Below are 24,373 nucleotides of genomic sequence, written 5' to 3'. Positions count from 1 at the left end.
TATATATAGCTGATTAACACCTTTGGTGGAGGGTTAGAGACAGCCAATATAATTGGAATTCTGCTTAAGAGTTTAAATACAAAACAAACTTAAGGGTTCATACCTGATAAGGAAGCTGACTTCAATGATACTCTGCCATTATGTCTGCTTTCCTTATGAGATCCAGCGGTCCTCTCAGGGGGCTGAAGATCCCTAGGAGCTGCCAACCGGTGATCACACCTCTTTGTGACAGAGCCTCCTCTAATACCCATTTCCGAGGCGCTCTCAAGGAACAAAATAGACCACCTGACAAATCAATGATTGCGGAAGACTGTCGCAATCTCCACAAGACAACCATAAAAACACCAAATAAAAGTTCCAAGAGGAGAAAAGGTATCAGGATTATGGGAAAGTAGTGGTGGATCCTTCCCCCACCACTGTACCTGCTGCTACAAATGGTCCCAGAGTATATCGGTCCTCATATAGAGTTTGGATATTTCTCAAATAGTGTGAAGCGAACACAGATTTGCTTCTCCAGAAGGTTGTGTCCATAATGCTTTGCAACGAACGATTTTGTTTGAATGCCACCGAGGTTGCCACAGCTCTCACTTCATGAGTCTTGACTTTTAAAAGACTAAAGTCTGTCTCACTGCAATGAGAATGAGCCTCTTTAATTAAAAGTCTGATAAAGTATGACAGGGCATTCTTAGACATTGGCAAGGAGGGTTTCTTCACCGAGCACCACAGTGCTTCCGACTTGCCTCTTAAATTTTGTGTTCTGTCTAAGTAAAACTTGAGGGCTCTTACTGGACATAAAACCCTCTCTAACTCATTTCCAACCACGTCCGCCAGGTGCGAAATCTGAAAGGCCTTAGGCCAAGGTTAGGAAGGGTGCTCATTCTTAGCGAGATAACCAAACTGTAATGAGCAGATCGCTTTACTATCCTGAAAACCCACACTTCTACTGAATGCATGGACTTCACTAACTCTCTTGGCTGTTGCCAAACTAACCAAGAAAAGGGTTTTCATCGTGAGGTCCTTCAGAGGTGTAGAGTGCAGGGGTTCAAACTTGTCACTCATCAGAAATTTTAACACAACATCCAGATTCCAAGCTGATGAATCCTGGTGCTGTTGCTTTGTTGTCTCAAAGGATTTAATCAGTTCTTGTAGATCCTTATTATTTGAAAGGTCCAGGTTTCTGTGCCTAAATTCAGTCATCAACATACTCCTGTATCCCTTGATAGTTGATGTAGAAAAACTTCGTTTTCTTCTCAGGAATAAAAGGAAGTCAACAATTTGGGCTACAGAGGTACTGGAAGAGGAAACAGAGTTGACCCTGCACCATTCCCTCAAAACTTCCCGCTTGGATTGATAGACTCTGATGGTTGAAGACCTCCTAGCTCTTGTAATCGCTCTAGCTGCCTCCTTCGAAAAGCCTGTAGCTCTTGTGAGTCTTTCGATAGTCTGAAGGCAGTTAGTCGAAGACTTTGGAGACTTTGATGGTGTCTTACCAAGTGGGGTTGTTTGAGTAAATCTACTCGTAAAGGGAAGCTTCTGGGAGTGTCCACCATTCATTCCAGTACCTCTGTGAACCATTCTCTTGAGGGCCAGAGGGGAGCTATCAAGGTCATTCTGGTCCCTTTGCTTGTTACAAACTTTTGTAGCACTTTGTACAGGATCTTGAAAGGCGGAAAAGCGCACACATCTAGATTTCACCAATCTAGCAGGAATGCATCCGTGTGTACTGCCTCAAGATCTGGCACTGGGGAGCAATATGTCTCTAGTCTCTTGGTCTTTGAGGTCGCGAACAGGTCTATGTAAGGGCGACCCCAAAGCTTCCACAGACTTTTGCACACTTCTAGGTGTAGAGTCCACTCTGTGGATAGGACTTGTCCTTTCCTGCTGAGACTGTCTGCCAAAACATTCTTTTCCCCTTGAATGAACCTTGTGAGTAGCATCGCCGGCTTTTCCTTTGCCCAGATGAACAGATCTCTTGCCGTCTCGTAAAGTGATATCGAGTGCGTTCCTCCTTGTTTGGCAATATAAGCCAATGCTGTGGTGTTGTCTGCATTGACTTGTATCACCTTGTTCCAGACTGACCCTTCGAAGCTCTTCAGGGCCAAAAGAACTGTTAGCAGCTCCTTTTGATTTATGTGGAAAGACTTCAGAATCTCCGTCCACACACCCGATACTGCCAGTTTGCCTAGTGTTGCTCCCCACCCCGAGTCCGAGGAATCGGAACACAACACAAGGTCTGGGCTCTTCAGCTCTAATGAGCAACCTTCCCGAAACTTGATCGGATCATTCCACCACTGAAGGCAACGTTTCATTGACTCCGTGACAGGAATACACACCTCCAAATCCTTCTCCCTGTGCCAGCAAGAGTTGAGGTGAAATTGGAGTGGTCGAAGGTTCAGCTTTCCCAGAGAGACGAACTGTTCTAATGGGGAGAGAGTCCCCAACAGACTCATCCACTTCCTCGCAGAACAACTCTGCTCTCCTAGGAACGCATGTATTTTCTGAAGGGCTTGCTCCGTCCTTAAGGGAGACGGAAAAGCCCGAAAAACTCGACTCCGAATCATCATTCCTAAATATAGAATCTCTTGAGATGGTTTCAGAGAAGATTTGTCTTTGTTGACCAGAAGACCCAATTCTTCTGTCAACTTCAATGTTGTCTGAAGATCCTTCAGGCAGCGATCTTGAGAGCGAGCTCTTAAAAGCCAATCGTCTAGGTACAGGGAGGCTCTGATGCCTCTTGAGTGGAGAATCCTTGCTACATTGAGCATAAGCTTCGTAAAGACTTGTGGGGTGGTGTTGAGGCCGAAACACAGAGCTCAAAACTGAAAGACCTCTCCCTGGAATACGAATCTCAGAAAGTGCTTGAACCTCGGATGAATCGGGATGTGGAAATAAGCATCCTGGAGGTCCAGTGACACCATCCAGTTGCCTTTCCTTACCGCTGCAAGCACTGACTTCATCGTCTCCATCAAGAACTTTGTCTTCTGGATAAAACCGTTGAGAGCACTTACGTCCAGAACTGGACGCCATCCCCCCGAGTTCTTGGGAACCAGGAAAAGGCGGTTGTAAAAGCCTGGTGACTGCCAGTCCTATACTTTCTCTATTGCTCCCTTCTCCAACAAGAGAGACACGAAGCTGTAATGCCTGCCTCTTTAATTCCTCCCTGTACCTGGGAGAGAGATCCACCGGGGTTAACCTTAGAGGAGGTTGCTTTATAAAAGGGATCCTGTAGCCCTTCCTTAGAAGTCGGACTGACCAAAGATCTGCACCCCTCTTCTCCCATGCCTGCCAGAAGGTGTGTGTAGTCTGGCTCCTACTGCCTGAAGGCGAAAGCAGTCAGACTCTGCTTCGCCCTGTCTTGACTCCTCTTTTCTTAGTTCCCTTTCCATCTGATTTAAAGTTACCTCTAATGGAAGGCTTTCCTTGAAAGGACTGGGAAAACTTTGGAAAAGGAGCAACTTCCTTAGGTTTGCGGCTAACGAAAGATGATGGCAACACTTTCCTTGCCGTCTTCGAGACTAGGTCTTGAGTGGCCTTCTGCGTTAACGAGGAAGAAATCTCCCAAATAAGATCTTGTGGGAACAGAGATGACGACAGCGGAGCATACAACAATTCACATTTCTGAAAAGGAGAAACCCCTACAGACAGAAATGAACACAACTGGGCTCTCTTCTTGAGAATGCCTGCTGTAAAAATCGCTGCCAACTCATTCGCCCCGTCCCGCAATGCCTTATCCATGCAGGACATGACGTGGATCAAGTTCGAAGAGTCCCCTTCCATGAACGTAGCCACCTTCTTGCCTAAGGCCCCCAGAGTTCAATCAAGGAAGTTAAATACCTCGAAGGCTCTGAAGACACCTTTGAGCATATGGTCCAATTCAGAGGTAGACCAAAAAACCTTAGTCTTTCTCATGGCCGATCTACGGGGAGCGTCTACCAGGCTTGAAAAGTCTCCCTGGGCAGAGGCAGGAACTCCCAAGCTGAGAACTTCTCCAGTATCGTACCATATACAGTACTAGACCTAAATGCCAATCTAGTATGGGGGAACACGAAGGCTGCTTTTCCTTGTTGCTTCTTGGATCCCATCCAGTCTCCCATCAATTTAAGTGCTCTTTTTGATGAACGAGAGAGCACCATCTTATTGAACAGAGACTTCTTTTTAGGCTTCCCTAGAGTAAACTCCGATGGAGGCGATCGTGGAGCCACGGGAACAAAAGACTCTGGAAATTCATTATGAAAAATCCTCATGAGTTTCTTTAAGTCTACCGAAGGACGAAAAGACTTAGAGTTTTCCTCTTCAGATAACTCCTCAAAGGGCTCGGTAGGCGAAAGAGGAACATCATCATCTTCCTCCGATAAAGCGCCTTGACGCTCCTCAGAACGCTCGCGATCCGTGCGATCAGAGCTAAGAAGAATTGTATTTCGTTCAACGTCCTGTCTGGATGTTTGCTGTTGTACATCGCGTACAGGAGGATGCTCGATGTTACGTACCAGAGAACGCTCACGCCCCGGAGGACGTTCGATGGAAGAACGCTCGACGTCACGCCCCGGAGGACGCTCGTGTTCTGTTGAACGCTCGATGGGAGGACGCCCGACATCACGTTCGACGTCACGTCCTGGAGGACGCTCGCGTTCTGTTGAATGCTCGATGGGATGACGCCCGACATCACGCTCGACGTCACGTGCTGGAGGACACTCGGCTTTGTGAACAGAAGAAAGAACAACGCCTTGCTTTGCTAAACCAGAACGCTTGACATCGTGCCTTGCTGAACGCTTTAAAGTGCTTTTAGCAGGACGATCACTATCACTGCTAAGTGCATGAACAGCACCTCTATTAGGAGGACACTCGACTTCCTGAAAGTCAGAGCATTCAACTTCACGTGTAGTACGTTTAACTTCACGTTCATGGCTATGCGTCGCCGCCCGCTCAACGCGTTGAGAAACTTGATCAACAAGCGTTTGCCGACTCCCCGCCTTACGCCGTTTAGTGTTTTAGGTATTCTGGTAGCCTTTCATGAATGATGAAAGCTTCTCATGCATTTCTTGCAACATCTTAAAATTAGGATCTGCTTGCGAAATATCAATCGCAAGCTTGTTCTCTCCACCGCTCAAAGACCGCTTAGAGCGACCAGCGGGCGAGAGCCAATTTGAAGGGGGCGGAGGAGCATGAATCGACGTCACGCCCAGTTCAGATAACTGCTCAACAGCAGGACGATTCTCAACAGTATCTAATATCCTAGCAGGACGCTTAGAAGGCGAGCTTTCTTCTTCGGACGAAAAGCGTTCAGGGGTGCTCCAACGACTACAGCCTGCTTGTGATGTCCTGGAAGGATGCTGGTAAAATTTCCTCTTAAGAGGTCTAGAAGCTTGACGCCAACCTCTTTAAGGAAAATCATCATCTGATGATGAGCCAAACCTTTTAACCTCACCTTTACTATGGTAAGGGCGAACGTCCTGGGAAACGTTAACAGGAACGTCTGCTCGGGAGCTAAAGCGTCTCGTTTCCTTTCATCTTTCGACATTCCTTCTCCCAGGGGTTGGGGAGCTTGGAAGAGGTCCAGGACTAGGAGAACGACAAGCCCAAGCAGGCGTACCCTTCACAGCACTAATAACACTCGCTGCACCTTTAGCACTTTCACTTTTCAGTTGTTTAACATCAGCCATCAACTGCGTTCTATCCGCAGCGATAGACTCTACCTTCGTACCCAACGCCTGGATAGCCAACATCATATCTTTAAGTGTTGGTTCATTACTGGTACTCGTAGTGGGATCAGGAACTACCACAACAGGGGAAGGAATAGGAACAATGACATGGGAAGAGGAATCTTTAGAAGAATGAGAAGAACTACGTCTTACCCTATTTCTTGCTGACTTTCGTATATAGTGATCGAAATCCAGTCACTCATGATCAGATAAAATAAGACATTTGCTGCACCTATCATGAAGTTTACAAACTTTACCTCTACATTTAATACAGAGTGAATGAGGATCAATGGAGACCTTTGATAAACGGGTCTTACACCCACTAGCACACAACCTAAAACTACTAGAGGAGGTGGCCATTTTGAACTTTGAAAGAGAGATCAAATACAAGCAAGGGTTAAAATGTTAATATCCAAACATATAACTAGAGTATCCAAATGGAAATCCAATCAAGCGAGAGTCAAAAAACCAGAATTATTGTACTTCATCAAAGGGACAGCAATAATCAGTCAAAAAGCGAGGAGAATATCCAAACAATGTTACCGCTAGCTCCGGCAGGGAAGATATGAATACCGATGGAATGGTTTCTAGGTACCTCGCTAGAGGCGAGCAGGTAGCACACCTGGCTATCCAATCGGCGACTGGCGCGAGTTTTGAATTTTCTGCCGTTACGTCAGGGACGTCAGCTACATATATAACCGCCAGGTAAGTCTTGTGTTTAAAAAGTTAAATTATAAACAATTATAATTTCACTTAAATAATTAAGAAAACAATTGGAAGGGCAACCTAACCCGCATACGGGAAAGGTGCTCCCCCCCCGGTAGTACACTGTCGGAGGCCCATGCAAGGTGAACGGCCTTGAAAAGAGAAAGACCGTAGTCAATCTCTGAGTGGCCATACTCCATTTGCTCAGTAATCCATATGTTTCCCGTAGGAAGAGGGAATAGCGAAGACAACAGTTGAACGAGAAAATTACAAATTCGGAGATAATTTGTATTTTTCCTAACCATACAAACCTTAGCTATTTACATTGGGTTTACCTTTTAGCGTAGCTGAAATGGCGAGCCATTAGAATTTAACGAGGGTGTATTATCCCCGCGCTAGTTAGCAGGGGGGTAGGGGAGTGGTAGCTAGCTACCCCTCCCCCCCTCACACACCGGTGAACTGCTTCACTTCACTTAGAGGTAGGACTTGTCTTGGGGTACAGGGCTGGCGGGCAAATATGTGTAAATAGCTAAGGTTTGCATGGTTAGGAAAAATACAAATTATCTCCGAATTTGTCATTTGTTCCGTAACCGAAATACAAACCACGCTATTTACATTGGGTGACTTACCCCTTAGGAAGGGTGGAAAGTCCCCAGCCATACTGGCTTTGGCTTTACCCGGGGACTCAGAATCCGAGTGAATCGCACTCGAGAAAAGGAGTCCCTGCACCTCACAAGTTCCTTGCTCCGCAAGGAAACGTGTGGCCTACATAAGCTTGTGTGTGAAGGAAGAAGTGTGACCCGTCCTAGGCAGTTGACCTGGAGTTCCAGAAGGAACTCTGGGTTGGGACGTTCCCAATACCACGTCGTCAGGGTATGGGGGACGCGACAGTATTGACTCAATACTCGGAACACAAGGAAGCATGGTTTACCTGCAGAGGTTTGAGGTCAGCTATGCAGAGACCAGGATGCTGCTTCCCAGTAGAGGGGACGATGAAGAAAGAAGTAAGGGTCAGACATACTTCTTTCGTTCATGCAGACTAAAACCTGATAACAATGCCCTCAACCTTCTGCTACCTGTCCAAAAAGGAGCCTGAGGTTAGACCAGCTGTTGTGTAGCCACCACAGAGCGATAGAAACGTATCGATACTCCTGTGGGTCACGTTCTGCAGGAAGCGGGCTGCGAAGGTCATTAGACGCTTCCAGACTCCAGCTTGTAGCACCTGCGTCACAGAGTAGTACTACTCGAAGGCGAGGGACGTTGTGATGTATCCAACATCGTGCTGTAGGGCGACGTGACGGGGGAGGGTCTGGATTCAGTCGAGATGAATGTCCTTGAGTCCGAGCTGAAGAGGTATACTGGTGACTCTCCCGTGTCCTTCTTGTGCTCCCAACCCGGCTGCACGTGAAGACAAACTGCAGATGTTCCCAAAGATAACCCCTCGATTCCTTTACTGGCAAGAAGGAGAAGGTTTGGGTCATCTGATACAGAATGGTGATTCGAAATCTTGAAGGAATTGGACCGAAGGGCCGGTACCCCAAGATTCTGAGTCTAGCAAACAACTCAGGAGCGAACCTGAATGTTGCCTTCCCCTATTCCTTAGAAAGGGCGGAGTCGTACGAGACCAAGAAGATTGCTTACACATTGGCCGAGGCCAGAGTGAGCAGGAGCACCGTCCCCCAAGACGGAATACGATCAGAGGCCTGAGGTAATGGTTCTTGAGAGTATCTCTTAAGGGACTAAAAAGTCCGAACCATGGTCCATGGAGGAGGTCTCACTCCGACTGGGGGCAGGGACGTTCGCAGCTTCGCATGAGCGAGGAAAGGTCCAGCGGGAAGGAAAAATTTATTGCTTTCAGCCTGAAGGCAAGGGAAAGGCTGAGCGACAGGCTTCACTGCCGAGAGCGGAAAGGAGTTTCCTCCCGCCGAAAAGCAATAAGTTCGTTATTGCTGGAGAAGAGGCCTCAAGGGAAGAGAAGAGGCCTCAAGGGAAGAGGTATCTCTCCCACGACACCAACCACAGAAGACTCTCCGCTTCGCCTGGTAGACCCCTGCGGATGACTATCGCAGATGACGCGACCTCCGCCCCGCGACTGTAGCGGGTTGTCTCTTCTTGAGGAGGAGGTGTAGTGTCTCCAGGCGTGAAGCCGAAGCGATGCCCCGGCTCGTGAAAGATGTTGTAGTGTGGTTGTTTGAGTAGCCTGTGCCGTGGGAGAAGCTCTCCCGGGAGTTCCGTCAGGGGAAGCAGAGGGTCTGGAAACCGTTCCGCGTATAGTCCCAGTGGAGCTCTCAGGGCCATCGAAAGGTTGACAGACAACCTGGTCTTGTTGAGACCCATTCTCAACAGACAACAATGGTGGGAAGACTCAGGCGTCGATGTTGTCCCACCATCACCGGAACGCATCTTGCCAAAGAGTCTTGGGGTCTGAGACTGGGGGGAAAAACAGCGGAAGCTTGAAGTTACAAGCTGTCGCGATCAGGTCCCCCAGGCCAGGACCCCAGGTACACTCTACTGCGAGGCTCTGCTCAGATAGTCGGAGAGAACATTCCTCTGCCCGGAATGAGCGAGCCGATAATGGAATTGAGAGGATCTCAAATCATCTCAGTATCTCTACTGCAAGATGCGAAGGTATGAAAATGCGTCCCTTGCTGGTTGGAATACGCCAGTACCATGAAGTCGTCGCGCACGGAGCGACTCGGCAGGAGCTGTAGGATCTGAAGAGGGGCCAGGCTACGGCCCCTAGGCCTGCCTGAATGATGGAGAGGTATCCTTCAGGTCCTGACCATAGGCCTGAACCAGAACATGCCCCCCCCCCCTTTTCTTTGACAACTCCGAGAACAGCATAAAAAATGTGGGGAAAGATCGAGAATATCCACTCCCATCAAGAGGTTCCATAGGTCAACACCCATTGCAGGTCTAAACGTTCCGCTGGTCCCATAGGGGCCAGAAAGTCCGGTTAATCGTTGCTTTGATACCACCGGAACTTAGGCCGCCCCACAGGGAACTTATCCTGAGGCGACCGTTCGGGACTTTAGACGGGTCAATGAGGAAAAGAGAACTAGGAAACGTTCCAAGGTAGGGCTGAAAGCTCTGCTCGACTGAGAACAGGTACTGCGACTCTCCTCAGCCTTGCCACAGTCAACTGAAGGGAAGGCTCGGAGGAGGAGACAACAGCTTCTGGCGTCCCCAGGCGGTCACCCATCCAAGTACCGACCAGACCCGACGTTGCTTAACCTCGCTGGACGGACGAGAAGAGGTGTTTACAACGTGGTAAGGCCGTTGACTCAATATCATGGCTAGATACACCAGATGTTGAGGCAGAAGTAGAGAAGGCTCCTAGATAATTACCATGATCCCTCACTCATGGTAAGGATCCGGAAGCTTGTCCCGGCGTTGAAGAAGGTCGAACCCGAGCCTACCGGAGTTAACCAGACCTCCAAAAGGCGAAGGAGGCAGAAGCCTGCTCCTGAGCGGCCATGAGGAAAGCAGGGAGAGTTCTCTGGGGAAAAGCCTGCGATGCCGCAGCGGGATCGCCACACCGCATCGTAAGTCTTGGCTGAATTCCAAGAGCTTCCTGGAAGATGGATGGAATGGAAACTGAAAGTACCCATCCTTCCGATCCAGTGCCTAAGGAGTCCTGCCGCCTCGTTACCAGTCTGATCAATTCTGCTGTTCCACGCTGGACGAAGTTTGTTCGACAAACTTGATCAGAGCTGAGAGGTCGACTACGGAATTCCCGTCTCAGATGCTTTCCTACGAGAAAGGATCGACTGAAGAAGCCGGGTGGTGAAGCCGTCGACGACCCTATGGAGGACCTTCTCCTAAGGCATGGATCATTCTGTCCAAAAGGGCAAAACTCTTGCCGACCCCATGGCATAGAGGTTCAGTGACACTGAATTCGCTGACAGAGACGGAGAGATGGTAAGAGCGAGGCGCAATATCCTTGGCTGATCACGGAAATCGTGCAGGAATCGGCATCGGGAAGCTGTTATCCGGATGAGTAACCTTAGGCATACTCCCAGCGTGAGACCTGCAAGGGGGGGTTGCCAATCCTAGAGTTTGTGAACTCTGCCGCTCCCTCTAGGATTATGCCCGCCCCGGGAGAGCCTCACGTGCTACCTGTTCCTGACAGGAGGGGACTGCTATTGGACACCTTGTCTTAGCTGCCGTAGCCGGTCCGATAACTTAGGCTGACGAGGCTGAAAGAAGAGGCGTCGGAGGCCTGCAGGGTCTGGAAGAAAGCGCCTTGGAGGAGAGAAAAACGGAAGTCGACTTCCTCCGCACAACCGCTGTCCATGTCTCTGTCCTTGGGCACAAACAAGCTCTTCCCAAGGATGGAAGAGTGTCTGAGCTTGTCGACACCCACGGATGAGACACCTGAGAGGAAGCCCTCGGTCACTGCATCTAGATGGTCCAACATCGAGCTTGCCCGCAAGTTCAAAACTTGGCGACGAAACGCCAAGGTGCTTGAGCCCGAGAGGAGGAAAGCACCCATGATTTTCCTGGAGCTTTCTTGTACAAAACCTCGGGTCGCAACCGAGGAGGGAAAGGACCTGGAAAGCCCCTTCCACGAGATGGAGAAGAGGAAGGGGTAAACCAGTCACCCCTTGACCGACGGAGAAATCTCGAACAGAAAGCTTCCTGGCAAGACCCTTCCAGAGAATGACGAGGAAGGGCTAACCCTGGTTCTGGAAAGAAGAATGTTGCTCAGACCTCCCTGAAGATTCTTCCTGCTCTTGCATGTGCCATGCTCTGCGTTTACGGGGTGAAGACCGTGTTCTGGAAATACGCTCCAGAAGACTCGCCAGGCTGGCCATGTTGTGAAACCCCGACGGGAATCGCGGTCGCAATCGCCCTGGCGCTCGCGCGATGGTAAAACAATGGTTTGCGCATGGCCGAACGTGGAAGTGCCCATGCGCGGGCACGCAGACGAAAGTGCGCGAGGGAGTGCAGAAGGAGGGCGAGCGTGGTAAGGGCGAGAGCTGGTGGTCAGATCCGAAAGTTCACAGGCGAGCGATGACTCGTAGGCGAGCAATGGATACTGCAGGAATCGAGCCGACGTTCGCGCGATGGAATACCGTAGGCTCGCGCAATGGAACACCGTCGGTTCGCGCGATGGAACACCGTCGGTTCGCACGACGGAACACCGTTGGTTCACGCGATGGAATACCGTTGGTTCGCGCGCGGGCGAACATTGGAGCGCATGTGCGCGGGCACGTGGGCGTGCGGTCGCGCGGGCGTGTGGTCGCGCCGGCACGTGGGCGTGCAGGTGAGCGCAGGCGGTCGGAAGACCGATGGCGCGTAGGCGGGTGATGGGGCGTTGACGAGCGATGGCGCGTTTTGGCGAGCGATGGCCCGTAGGCGAGTGAAGGCGCGTTGGCAAGCGATGGCGCGTTGGCGCGTTGGCGAGCGGTGGTGCGTTAACAAAACACTAGCGCGCATGTGAAGAATCGCGCAGGCACGTAGGCGATCGCTAACGCGTAAGAGACTAGGGATGGTTAGCGCGCATCGCGCTAAACAGAAGGCGCGCAGGTGCATCGGGAAGGTGAGCGCTGAAGCGAGCTGTCAATCAGGCGATCCTGGACGATCAGGAAAAACCGTTGGCGCCCATTGGTGCGTGGCAGGAAAGGGCGCGCAGATGTGCGCTGGCGATAAAAGAAAGCTGGCGCACAGAGTAAAGGTGAGCAATGGTGAGCAGGAGGAAGATCTACAGCAGGACTCAGCTACCGGAGATCGTGGTCCACAACAGGCGAGCGCTAGATCGCTACTGATGGTGTCCAGGGGACCTGACACGCGTGGCAGATCGATGGCGATCGTTGACGCGCAGGAGATCGCTGACGAGCAGGCGAACGTTGACGCGTCTGTGGTCGCTGGCGAGCTGGTGATCGCTGGCGAGCAGAAGGCAACGTGTGGAATCCTGTGCGTAGAAGAAGAGTCCTTGTCCAAGACCTGAACCGAAGTTCTAGATTGAGCGAGCGAACGTGGGCGCACAGGGCGCGTAACAGGAACCAACAGGAACAGCAGCGACGCTCATCAGGAGAGCGCTGACGAACAGGAGAGAGCTGGCGAACAGGGGAGCGCTTGCGATCAGGAAAAACTGATGAGCAGGAGAGCGCCTGTGAGCTAACACTGAGCAGTAGAGCGCCTGTGCACTAACACTGAGCGGGAGAGAACACTGCAGAAGGGCGCGCAGGGGAACCCTGACACGCAAGGGAAGCACCCCCGTGGGAGGCAACCCTTTGCCCCGAAGGGACCGTTGTCCGTCGGAAGACCGATGTCCGTCGGAAGATCGTTGTCCGTCGGAAGACCGTTGTCCATTGGAAGACGAGGTCAGACTGCTGTCCATCTGCACCAGGGGCGGAAGGTCAAGAAGAAGGAACTGCAGGCTGCATACGGAGATTCAAAAAGGCGCCTCTTAGCACCCTTATAGGGAGATGGGAGGCCCTTACGACGTAGCGGACGATGAGCCTTACGGCGAAGGCGGCCAACAGCAACAACAGCAGAAGTGTCCTCCGAAGAGGAGTCTCTATGAGTGTACTCTCTCGCGAACGAAAGAGAAACACTTCGTAGAAGAGACGGGTCAGCCAGTGACCTAAAAAGAGCAATCCTCCGAAGAGGGGCTCCTGCAGTTGCCCAGCCCCTTCAGCGTAACTGCTGGTGCGACCGCTCAGCACCAAGAGCATAGTCACACGAAAAAAAGGCAAGAGAAGAACCCCCAAAGGGAAAAACTCAAGCCTGGACAGGAAAACTTCCCTCGGAAGGAAAGTTACCCACCCAAGGAGGCGAGCCTCCTGAGTGTTCTAAAAAGAACAGGAGAGCTGTCAATCGTCACGGGAGTACTTCCAGGAGAAGGAGACACGCCCCTGACGAAGATCTATAGGGAAGGCAGCAACAGCCGAATCCCCAGGCCTCAACAAGACAGCTCACTCCGATGTCACATTACAGAAACGAACTAGATCGGTAACTGTGAAAAATAAAAACAAAAATCATTAGTTAACATTCATTCCCCGGGAAGGCTCCGAAGAGGAATCCCAAGGGAAAGGAACACAAGAATTACACAACAGGCACGTGCCCTCACAACCACTTACACTCACGGAAGGAGAGCTGTAACCAACACAGAATTATAACAATTATAATTATATGTAACTATGTAATTATGTAATTTAAAAATGAATGAACACTAAAGAAAGAACGAAAACCCCGAAAGGAATCGTTCTACAAGCTGAAAAAACAACAAATACAATTAGATTCATAAACTAATTGAGACAAAACGTACGGCGTAGCAACCCCACCCACACAGGGAGGAAGCTACTCAGACGTAGTAAAAGTAACGTAGTGAAAGGGTGAACGACCTCAAAGAGAGAGAGAGAGAAAGACCGAAGTCAAACTCGATCGCGACCCATGAAATTACACCATGGTGGCCTAACTGCCAAGGGCTCCACGGAGATATCGTACACTACACACACAAGCACAAACTCTGAAAAGGAAACTTACTGATTTCTATACTCAAATATATACATAAACACGAAAAAATGTTTACATATATATTGAGTAAAAGAAAAGTAAGTGATTAAGTAAAGACAAAACAAACAATGGCCGCCAAGTGAGGACAAAGACAGAGACGTCTGTCCATGTCCGAGCCAAAAGTGAAAGTGAAGCAGTTCACCGGTGTGAGGGGGGGAGGGGTAGCTAGCTACCACTCCCCTACCCCCCTGCTAACTAGCGCGGGGGTAATACACCCTCGTTAAATTCTAATGGCTCGCCATTTCAGCTACGCTAAAAGGTAACCCCAATGTAAATAGCGTGGTTTGTATTTCGGTTACGGAACAAAAGTAAGTTAAAAGACAAAAATTAATGGCAGTCCAGAATAGGCGAGGAGGTAGAAGGGAAACAACCGCTCTCCATCCGAGCCAAAAGTAAAGTGAGCTAAATCACAGGTGTGTGAGTGGGAGTGGTAGGAAGCTGACCGCCCCCCCCCCCCCCCCCCCCCCCGACTAGCGGTGGGGGTAGTTAATCCTCGCTTAATTTTAATGGCTCGTCATTTCAGCTCGGCTGAAAGTAATACACCCTAATAAATAGCGTGATTTGTATTCCAGTTACGGAACAAACAGATACAGAGGCACAAGCGTAAGCTAAACCCGCCTGTTAGGACTGAGACCAAGAAATTATGGAATCATCCTCCCCATATCTGTAATGACGAGCTTCCGACCAAAAGCCGAGAGTCCTACCCCAAGCATTGGATCCCCCTGGATTCCGAAGACCCAACTCTTGAGAATACTTCCGCCAAAAAGGTCCAAACTATCTTTGGGGTGGCTGAGATCATCCATACTCTTACATATAGGTTTGAGTGCAAATACCTCCCAACCACAACACCTCCTCCCATTCATCAAAGCAGGCAGCCATAATGGATGAAGAGACATCCACGCCAGTGGCAATAACAGATGTAAAAACATGCATGCCATTCAAAAAAAAAAAGACAAATACATTTATACGTACATACTGTATATACACATATACATATGGAAAATTTTACTTGGAGAGTTGGGACAGCAACACGAAAGAAAGTTTATAAAATTAGGAAAAGGTCAAAGTAATATTAAGAGGAAGAAAAAGATGAGAGAGAAATTTAGATTCGAACTCGGGGAGCAATTTCCCCAAATTCGAGAACCCTCATGCCTGTTACCAAGTTTCAACACGGGAATAATATGCCATACTGAAGCTCAATGACTTCATCATGGCATTCTCTCATTAAGAGGGTTGAGGGGAATTGTATCACATAAAAGAGGATCTTGAAGAGAAACTCTCCACCAGTCACATGAGTGGTCTGGGTTTTAGCCAATAGCAATCTGGGATGGTGGCAGAAGACCATAGGGGCCAGAAACTGCTCAATGTTGTTGTCTCTTACATATAAAGTTCTCTATACAAATCATAAGAATATTTTTTCATATCTATCAAGCTTTACAGCACTTGCGCTCTCTTTTAAAGGCTAATTAACATTGAGAATAAAATTGTAATTGCCATAAACAAAAGGCATCCACAAGAATTATTAAAAGTTTGCTTACTTTATGATTCATACTCACATCATCATAGTAATCCAAATATTCAACATCATCAGCCTCTCCTCCATATTCCTCATAGTCATCATATGCAGAGACTTCCATCTGAAAAATAAAAGTAGAAGTTATTCAGTCCCTTTAGCATATCAACACTGATATATTCTCAATGTAAATCATATATGTAAACATCACAAATTTTTTTAATCAATATGATAATACTGTACCACTATATAAGGGTAAGGGAGATGTGCATGAGTGTTGTAATTCAAAGGGTATTAGTTTGTTAAGTGCGGTTGGAAAAGTGTATGGTAGAGTACTGATTAATAGGATTAAGGATAAAACAGATAATGCAATCTTAGAAGTACAGGATGGGTTTGGAAGAGGTGGGGATGTATGAAATGACAATTTGTCCTAAATTGTATTTTTCCTAGCTATACAAACCCGTAATCATTTAATATAGGAATTTGCTTCAGCTCAGCTGAAACAGCCGAAGAGAAAGAAAACCAGGCAGTTGTGCCGATTGGTTGGCTAGCGGTATAGGGCAGAGCTTAGCTCCCCCCCCCCATACCACCAGCCCGCTTTCCTTATTCAAACGCTTTAGGCTCAATGTGGAACATGAGAGGGGTGGTAGAAGCGAGCATTTATATTAAATGATTACGGGTTTGTATAGCTAGGAAAATTGACAAATTCGTAGATAATTTGTATTTTTCCTAACTATACAAACCTTAGCTATTTAATAGGGGTATTACTTTCGGCGTAGCTGAAATGACGAGCCATTAAAATTTAACGAGGGTTTACTACTCACACCGCTAGTTAGCAGGGGTAGGGGAGGGTAGCTTGCTACCTCGCCCCCTCACACACACCTGTGCTTGAACTCACTTTGCTTGGAGGTAGGACTTCAAGGGGGATAGGGCTGGCAGGCAAGTTTGGTTAAATAGCTAAGGTTTGTATAGTTAGGAAAATACAAATTATCTACGAATTTGCCATTTGTTCCGTAACTGGAATACAAACCACGCTATTTAATAGGGGTGACTCACCCATTAGGAAGGGTGGACATCCCAGCCAGTTTTGGCTTTTGGCTTTGCCTGGGGGCTCGTTATTTGAGTGTGTAAGCACCCAAGAAATAAGGAGCCCCTGCACCTCGCTAGAACCTTGCTACGCAAGGACTGCGGCCTATGCAAGCTGTGTGTGAAGGTATGAAGAAGTGTGACTCGTCCTTGGAAGTTGTTCTGAAGTTCTTTAGATGGAAACTTGTAGACTAGGATTTTCCCAATACCACCTCGTCAGGGTATGGGGACGTAACAGTATTAACTTAATACTAGGAACACAAGGGAGTATGGTTTACCTGCAGTGGTTTGAGGTCAGCTATGCAGAGAACCCAGGATGCTGCTTTCCCCAAGAGAGGGGATGATGAAGAAAAGAATAAGGGCCAGTCAAACCTTTTCATTCATGCAGACTAAAAACCGGGTAACAATGCCCTCAACCTTCTGCTACTTGTCCACTAGGGAGCCTGAGGTTTTAAACCAGCTGTTGTGCAGCCACCACAAGGCCGATAGAGAACGTATCGAGCCTCCTGCGGGTCACGTCTTGCAGGTAGTGGGCTGTGAACGTTGTTTGACGCTTCCACACCCCTGCTTGAAGAACCTGCTTCACAGTTTTTTTTTTGAAGGCCAGGGACATAGCTATGCCCCTGACATCATGTGCTCTAGGGCGACGTGATGGAGGAGGATCTGGATTCAAGGCCAGATCAATGACCCTAGGAATCCATGCAGAGATGGTGTTCTTGGTGACCCTCCTCTTAGTCCTTCCTGTGCTGACGAATAGTGCTGGCACATGAGGACAGACTGCAGCTGTTCTTTTGAGGTATAGCCTCAAACTCCTTACTGGGCATAGTAAGAGATGGTCTGGGTTATCTGTTACAGAACGGATACTAGAAATCCGGAAGGAGTCGAATCGAGGATCCGCTACTCCAGGATTCTGAGTCTTAGCAATAAACTCAGGGATGAAGCTGAACGTTATTCCCCCCATCCCCTTGAATGGGCGATGTCCTACGAGAGACCATGAAGTTCGCTAACTCGCTTGGCCGAAGCCAAAGCTAGCAAGAACCCCGTCTTCCAGGTTAGGTGGCGATCTGATGCCTGGCGCAATGGTTCATAGGGAGGTCTCTTAAGAGACCTGAGAACTCGAACCACGTTCCATGGAGGAGGTCTCACTTCCGACTGAGGGCAGGTAAGTTCATAACTACGTATGAGTAGAGAAAGTTCTAGCGATGAAGAAATGTCCATTCCTTTCAGCCTGAAAACTAGACTTAAGGCTGAGCGATAGCCTTTCACTGCCAAGACTGAAAGGCGCATTTCTTCCTGCAAATACACGAGGAACTCTGCTATTGTTGGAATAGTGGCATCGAGTGGAGAGATACCCCTTCCACGACACCAACCACCGAAGACTTTCCACTTTGCCTGGTAGACTGCTGCAGATGACTTTCACAGGTGTCCAGACATCCTGACAGCAACTTGCTGCGAAAATCCTCTCTCAGAGAGATGCTGGATATTCTCCAGGCGTGAAGTCGCAGTGAAGCTACGGCTTTGCGGAAGATGTTGGCATGTGGTTGCTTGAGAAGATTGTGTCGTGGAGGGAGTTCTCTTGGTAGCTCCGTTAGGAGTTGCAGAAGGTCCGGGAACCATTCCGCATGATGTCATAGCGGAGCTATGAGGGTCATTGAAAGATTGACCGATGTTCTGGTCTTGTTGAGCACCATCCTCATCAGACAGAACGGGGGAAAGGAGTAAACACTGATGTTGTCCCACCGTTGTTGGAAAGCATCTTGCCAGAGAGCCTTGGGGTCTGGGACTGGGGAGCAGTACAACGGGAGCCTGAAGTTCAGGGCCGTTGCAAAAAGATCCACAGTCGGAGAACCACACAAAGTCAGGATTTTGTTGGCTACTAGATGATCCAAAGACCACTCGGTACTCACTATCTGAGACGCTTTGCTCAGATTGTCGGAGAGCACATTCCTTTTGCCTTGAATGAAGCGTGCCAATAGTGGTATCGAGTGGATTTCGGCCCATCTCAGTATCTCTACTGCTAGATGGGATGGCTGCTGAGAAAAAGTACCTCCTTGTTTGTTGATGTAAGCCACTACTGTGGTGTTGTCGCTCATCACCACCACAGAGTGACCCGCCAGGTATTGTTGGAACTGTTGAAGGGCCAGGAAGACGGCCTTCATCTCTAGGAGATTTATTTGGAGATACTTTTCTGACTGACCACAGGCCTGAGGTCGTGTGGTGCAGCACCTGGGCCCCCCACCCTTTCTTTGAAGCGTCGGGAAAAAGCATCAAATCCGGGGGGAGGACGAGAAGATCCACTCCTTTTCGTAGGTTCTCGTCTGCCACCCACCACTGGAGGTCCGTCAGTTCTGCAGGTCCCATAGGGATCAGGACGTCCGGGGAACTGTAACATTGATTCCACCGGGACTTGAGTCGCCACTGGAGGGATCTCATCCTGAGGCGACCGTTGGGAACTAGATGAGCCAACGATGAAAGGACGACCTTCCACCGAAGGGGATCACGAACGATCCGCAGAGAGGTCCAGGACCAAAGCAGGAACAGTCGGTGATCGATAACGAGGCTCCTCTGCGGGGGACTGCAACGAAGAAGTAGAACCAAAGAGGCGCCTCCTCACCTCTGGCGAAGAGGAAGGCGAGCCTTGCGACGAATACGCCCTCTGGGGGCCGTGGGATCAACAAGCTGACCTTCTGCAGTCCTCCGAAGAGGAGTCTGTAAGTGAACTCCCCGAGGGGAAGAAACACTAGAGGGAGAGACAGTTGGACTTAGTTTCTCCCTCGTTGGTTGAACAGGAACGGGAGAAATTAAGCCGTCAGCTACTGTAGGGTTTGAAGAGGCAGAGGTGATGGGTGATACCGCATTGGATACCTCTGACACCACAACGTCGACAATCGACAGAGGATCAACCTCTGCCGGAAGCCGCGATTGCTTGACAGCGGCACCCAATCGGATGTAGTCAAGTAAGACTTTCTTGGAGGGCGAACCCTCGAGCCCCAAGGAAGACCAAAGCTGAAAAAGAGAGATTAGTGATAAATCCTCCCCCGGGGGGGAGGTGGAGCTGCTTCTCTAGGGGAAGCAACGCTATCTCTCAAACCCCGAGTTTGGAAAACAGTACAACGGTCTATGCTACCACTCAACAGTCTCTCGAAAGAGACCGACCGAGTGGGAGCTTCGGAGGAGGTTTGAGCAACGGAAAAAGAGGCCTTGGGTTTTTCTCCTTTCAAAGAAACCTTCGAAGGAGAAATATCCCGTCTGGACTTTTTCTTCCGTCGCCGCGAAAACCTAAAACCTCTCCCAATGGGAGGTAGACCACTCCCTGCACTCACTACACTTATTATCGCTATCACACAGTTGACCTCTACAGGAAGGGCAAAGGGCGTGAGGGTCTGTCTCGACCGCCGACATGAATGTTCCACAGGGGCGGTCGGGTAATCCAGGACAGGTGCGCATAATAGCAGAGGCCAACTTCACACACAAAACGGTCAAAAAGAGAAAGCAAAAAAAGCATTAATGGCTGCCAATGAGCGGCGAGTATGACAGCGGACACGTCCGACTATCATCCGAGCCGAGAGCAAAGTGAATTCAAGCACAGGTGTGTGTGTGTGTGGGGGGGGGGTTAGCAAGCTACCCTCCCCTACCCCCGCTAAATAGCGGTGTGGGTAGTAAACCCTCGTTAAATTTTAATGGCTCGTCATTTCAGCTACGCCGAAAGTAATATCCCTATTAAATAGCATGGTTTGTATTCCAGTTACGGAACAAATACAATTTAGGACAAATTGTCATTTGTTCTGACATGATATACAAACCTCGTAATCATTTAATATAGGAAGACTCACTGGTTGGTGGGAGGTCTGCCTTTGCTGCTTGTGGACAGCTAACTGCCCGGATATAGACCTGGTCTTGAATGAGCGCAGAGGACTAAATCCACCTACGCTTGTCTCTTGACCCGACATGATGATGGAGGGGTCTGAGAGACTGGGAGCCGCCGCGCGATGTGTAAGAGCATCGCACGACCTGAGCGCGTGAATGTGAGAGACACTCGACCCTAGGGTCACAGTGACTGGATGAACCTCCAAAACCAAAAGGCAAAGGGTTTATACATACACCGTCTTCCTTGCCTAGCAGAAGACGGGGGGAGAATACCTGTAAACAAACTATAGCAATCTTACCTGGGAAGACTTGTCTTGATGTATGGAACTCCAAGGGAGGAGATAGAGAGAAAGGCAGATCACATGCAGACTGCTTTCACACTGCCAAAGCATACCATAAAATCAAGACAAGGGAATTCCCTGTCCCGGAGGAACTGGAGAGGTCAGACAATAGCTTGAGCCACTACCACAGGGCCAAGAACAAAGGTGTCCAAGGACTTGTGCGTAAACTCCCTAAAGTAAAAGGCCATAAAGGTGGTCTGGCGTTTCTAAATGCCAGCCTTCAGCACTTGGCCCACTGCAAGATTTCTCTTGAAAGCGAGTGTGGGGGCAATGCCCCTGATCTTGTGAGCTTTAACCCTCGCTGGTGTTTGGACTCTTGAGGAAGTCTCATACGCCTTGCAGACGGATCCAGAAGGATACCATGTTCCTCGACACCTCCCTTTTGGCTTTGCCGGTGCTAACGAAGAGTCATCGACATTCAGGTCTGAGATACCGAGTTTGCTTAAGATAGCGCCGGAGACACCTGATGGGACAGAGAAGCCTCTCACCTGAACCTCCACTCGCCGCATCCGGTATGGAAGGAATAGTGAAGGCCTCGAACCTGGGATCGTGGATCGCTGGGTTCTGAGTCTTGGCCACAAACTCTGGCACAAAACTCAAGGAGGTCTCCTTCCAACCCTCTGCGTGAGTGACATTACAAGAGAGGTCGTGTAACTCCCCAACTCTCTTCGCCAATGCTAAGGCTAGCAGAAAAACAGTCTTAAGGGTCAAGTGCCTGTCATAGGCATGACTCAAGAGTTCGTACGGAGCACGAGTAAGAGAACCAAGAACTGTTCGAAGTTCTTAATGAGCATAGAAATCTCTAGGGCATTGGAGATATCTCTGCCCTTCAGACGGAACACCATTGCAAGGGCAGACCTGTACCCTTTAATGGCAGAACCGAAAAGAACTTATCTCTGCGAAGAAAGACTAGGAAGTCTGCGATCTGAGCAAGAGAGGCTCCGAACGGAGAGATACCCCTTCCACTACACCAATCACAAAAGACCAACCGTTTCCCCTAGTAGACTGAAGAGGATCTTCTAAGGTACCCAGACATCTCTCTCGCAACGAGTCGCGAAAAGCCTCGCGTTCTGAGGAGATGCTGGATAGTCTCCACGCGTGAAGTCTGAGCGACTACACCGCCTGGTGGTACCTGTTCGACAAGGGTTGCTGATGAAGATTGGGCCAGTATGGTAGCTCTCTCGGTGCCTCAACGACCAGGAGCGACAACAGATCTGGAAACCACTCCATGTGTGGCCATAGTGGAGCAATGAGAGTCATCCTGAGTCCTGGGGTTACTAGGACCTGGGACAGGACTGCGCAAAGCAAGCAAAAGGGGGGAAACGCGTAGCAATCCATAGATCCCAAGGATGTTGCAGTATGTCCTCGAACGCAGCCCCGGGATCTGGTACTGGAGAGTAAAACACGGGAAGCTTGGCGTTGTGCCGTGTTGCGAATAGGTCGATGCATGGTTCTCCCCAGAGGTGGAGCACTCGACTCGCTACCCAAGGGTGAAGAGACCATTCTGCCCCTATTTTCTGGTTTCTGCGACTTAGGGCATCTGCCAGAACATTTCTCTTGCCTGGAATGTTCCTGCCTGACAAGGTTACGTGTTGACTCTCTGCCCAAGAAACACCTGCCTCGTCAACTGCTGCAAGGGACGTGAGAGCATACCCCCTTACTTGTTGATGGACGGGACCACGGATGTGTTGTCGCTCATCAGCACTACTGAGTGCTCTCTCAAACAGGCATGGAAATGAAAGAGTGCTCTAGAGACTGCCATCATTTCCAGCACGTTGAAGTGCAGGTGTTTCTCCTCTTCCGACCACACACCTGACACGACTAAGTCGTCCAGGTGTGCACCCCAACCTTACGTGGACGCGTCTGTGAACAGACGTAACTGAGATGGAGGAGGGTTTATAAGAAACCCTCTCATGAGGTTCTCCTTGTTTAGCCACCAAAGGAGATCCTCCCTTACCTCGCGTTCCATGAAGACTGGACGAGAGGCAGGATTGGTGGCTGCCGACCACTGCTCCTTCAGACACCACTGAAGAGAGTAGAGATGGATCCACCCAAAAGGAACGAACTTCTCCAGCGAGGAGAGGTGACCTAGAAGAGCTTGCCACTGGAGGGCTGGAAGTTGTTCCTACGACAGGAATGGCTGTGCAACCTCTCTGAGTCTGCTGATCCGTTCTTCCGAGGGAAGAACACAAGCTGCTGCCGAGTCGATCAGCATTCCCAGATACTTCACCATCTGCTTGGGAATGAGGCTCGACTTCTCGTAGTTCACCACGATCCCCAGATCGCGACAAACTGCCAGAAGCAAGTCTTGATCCTGAATCAACTGCTCCTGCAAGGGAACGAGAATCAGCCAATCGTCAAGGTACATCAGTAGGCGGATGCCCCTCGACTGGGCCCAAGCTGCTACCGCTGTGAACACTCACGTGAACACTCGGGAAGCTGCGCACAGTCCAAAGCACAGGATTTGAACTGGTACACCGTGCCCTGGAAGATGAATTAGAGGTAGTTTCGGGACGACCGATGAACTGGTACTGTACTTGAAAGTACGCGCCCTTCAAGTCTATTGAAAGCGTGAAGTCGTACTGCCTGATGGCTGACAGCGCAGTGCGAACTGTCAGCATCTTGAACGCAGTTTGCTGAACAAACTTGTTCAATGGCGAAAGGTCGATGATCGGTCTCCAACCTCCTGTCGCCTTCTCGACAAGGAAGAGATGACAGTAGAACCCTGGTGACTGATCGTGTATGACTTCTAGCGCATCCTTTTCCAACATTTCCTGGACCTCCGCCTCCAAGGCCAGAGCCCTCGGCAATGTCGTAGCATACATGTGGAATGCTACTGGAAGGGTCAACACAACCCATTCCTCAGTCCCGAGGTGCTGCCACATCGCCTAATGGCGCGATAGGCATTCCCCTACCTCCGGCAGCATGAGAAGGGGAAAGCCAAACTCAGCGTTTCCCTTTCCCTCGCTTGCCCCTGTTCTTTCCAAGACGTGGAGGAGTTCCCGAGAGACTCAAAGGTTTGTTTCAGGGCAGAACCCATCTGAACAGGAGCAGGTCTCATCTGCACAAGAGCAGCAGGAGCACGACCAGCGGTACCCTTGCTACTTCCCCTGGGCTTGGCCTGACTTGGCCTGGCTGCGGACGGTTTCGCGGGACCAGGTCCCTTGAAACTCACAGCCTGCGCCTGGTGGATAATAGAGTCCTTTGAGTCGAGGCACTATTTATCCCACACGCCCCGAACTTCCTCTGGTGGAAAGAGAGAGGTTGCAGCTCTAATAGGAGTGTTCCTGAGTGCCAGGGCCTCTCCTGAACCAATCTGTCTCGCCAAAAGAGCAGCTACTGCCTCGTGTTTTTTGAGGATGAGATTGGCTTACTGGGTAGCAAGCTGGTCCAAGAGAAAAGCAACAGCTTTCCCATCAGACAAAGCTAGGTTCCTGTACTGCTCCATGTGTTCGGGGGTAGCGAGCTCGGTGTTCCATGTGAACACTGTGGCCGTACAACACCAGTGGTTGAGCCATGAAGCAGCATTGAAAGCAGCTACAGAGATGAACTCCATAGTTGAAATCTCAGAGGCCGGGAAGGAGACAATCTGGGATTTCAAGCTCTCGACCTAGGAACCCCCAGCAAGCGCTTCGACC

The 24,373-nt window shown here is 49.7% G+C and overlaps 1 protein-coding gene and 1 pseudogene across 1 annotated transcript in view; both read right to left on the bottom strand.

Annotated features, from left to right (window-relative positions):
• Positions 1 to 24,373, bottom strand: part of LOC137657247 (protein-serine O-palmitoleoyltransferase porcupine-like) — a 136,504-nt gene that overhangs the window by 94,350 nt on the left and 17,781 nt on the right. Inside the window, exon 2 of the mRNA XM_068391585.1 lies at positions 15,485 to 15,565. Coding sequence (XP_068247686.1) covers positions 15,485 to 15,565 — 81 coding nt within the window. The remainder of the gene's footprint in view (positions 1 to 15,484; positions 15,566 to 24,373) is intronic.
• LOC137658067 (5S ribosomal RNA) lies at positions 9,570 to 9,688 on the bottom strand (annotated as a pseudogene).

Source organism: Palaemon carinicauda, chromosome 18 (genome assembly GCF_036898095.1).
Source record: "Palaemon carinicauda isolate YSFRI2023 chromosome 18, ASM3689809v2, whole genome shotgun sequence".
Classification (NCBI taxonomy): domain Eukaryota; kingdom Metazoa; phylum Arthropoda; class Malacostraca; order Decapoda; family Palaemonidae; genus Palaemon; species Palaemon carinicauda.
The sequence above is the reverse complement of the archived record's forward strand: the minus strand, read 5'-3'. Positions and strand labels throughout refer to the sequence as shown.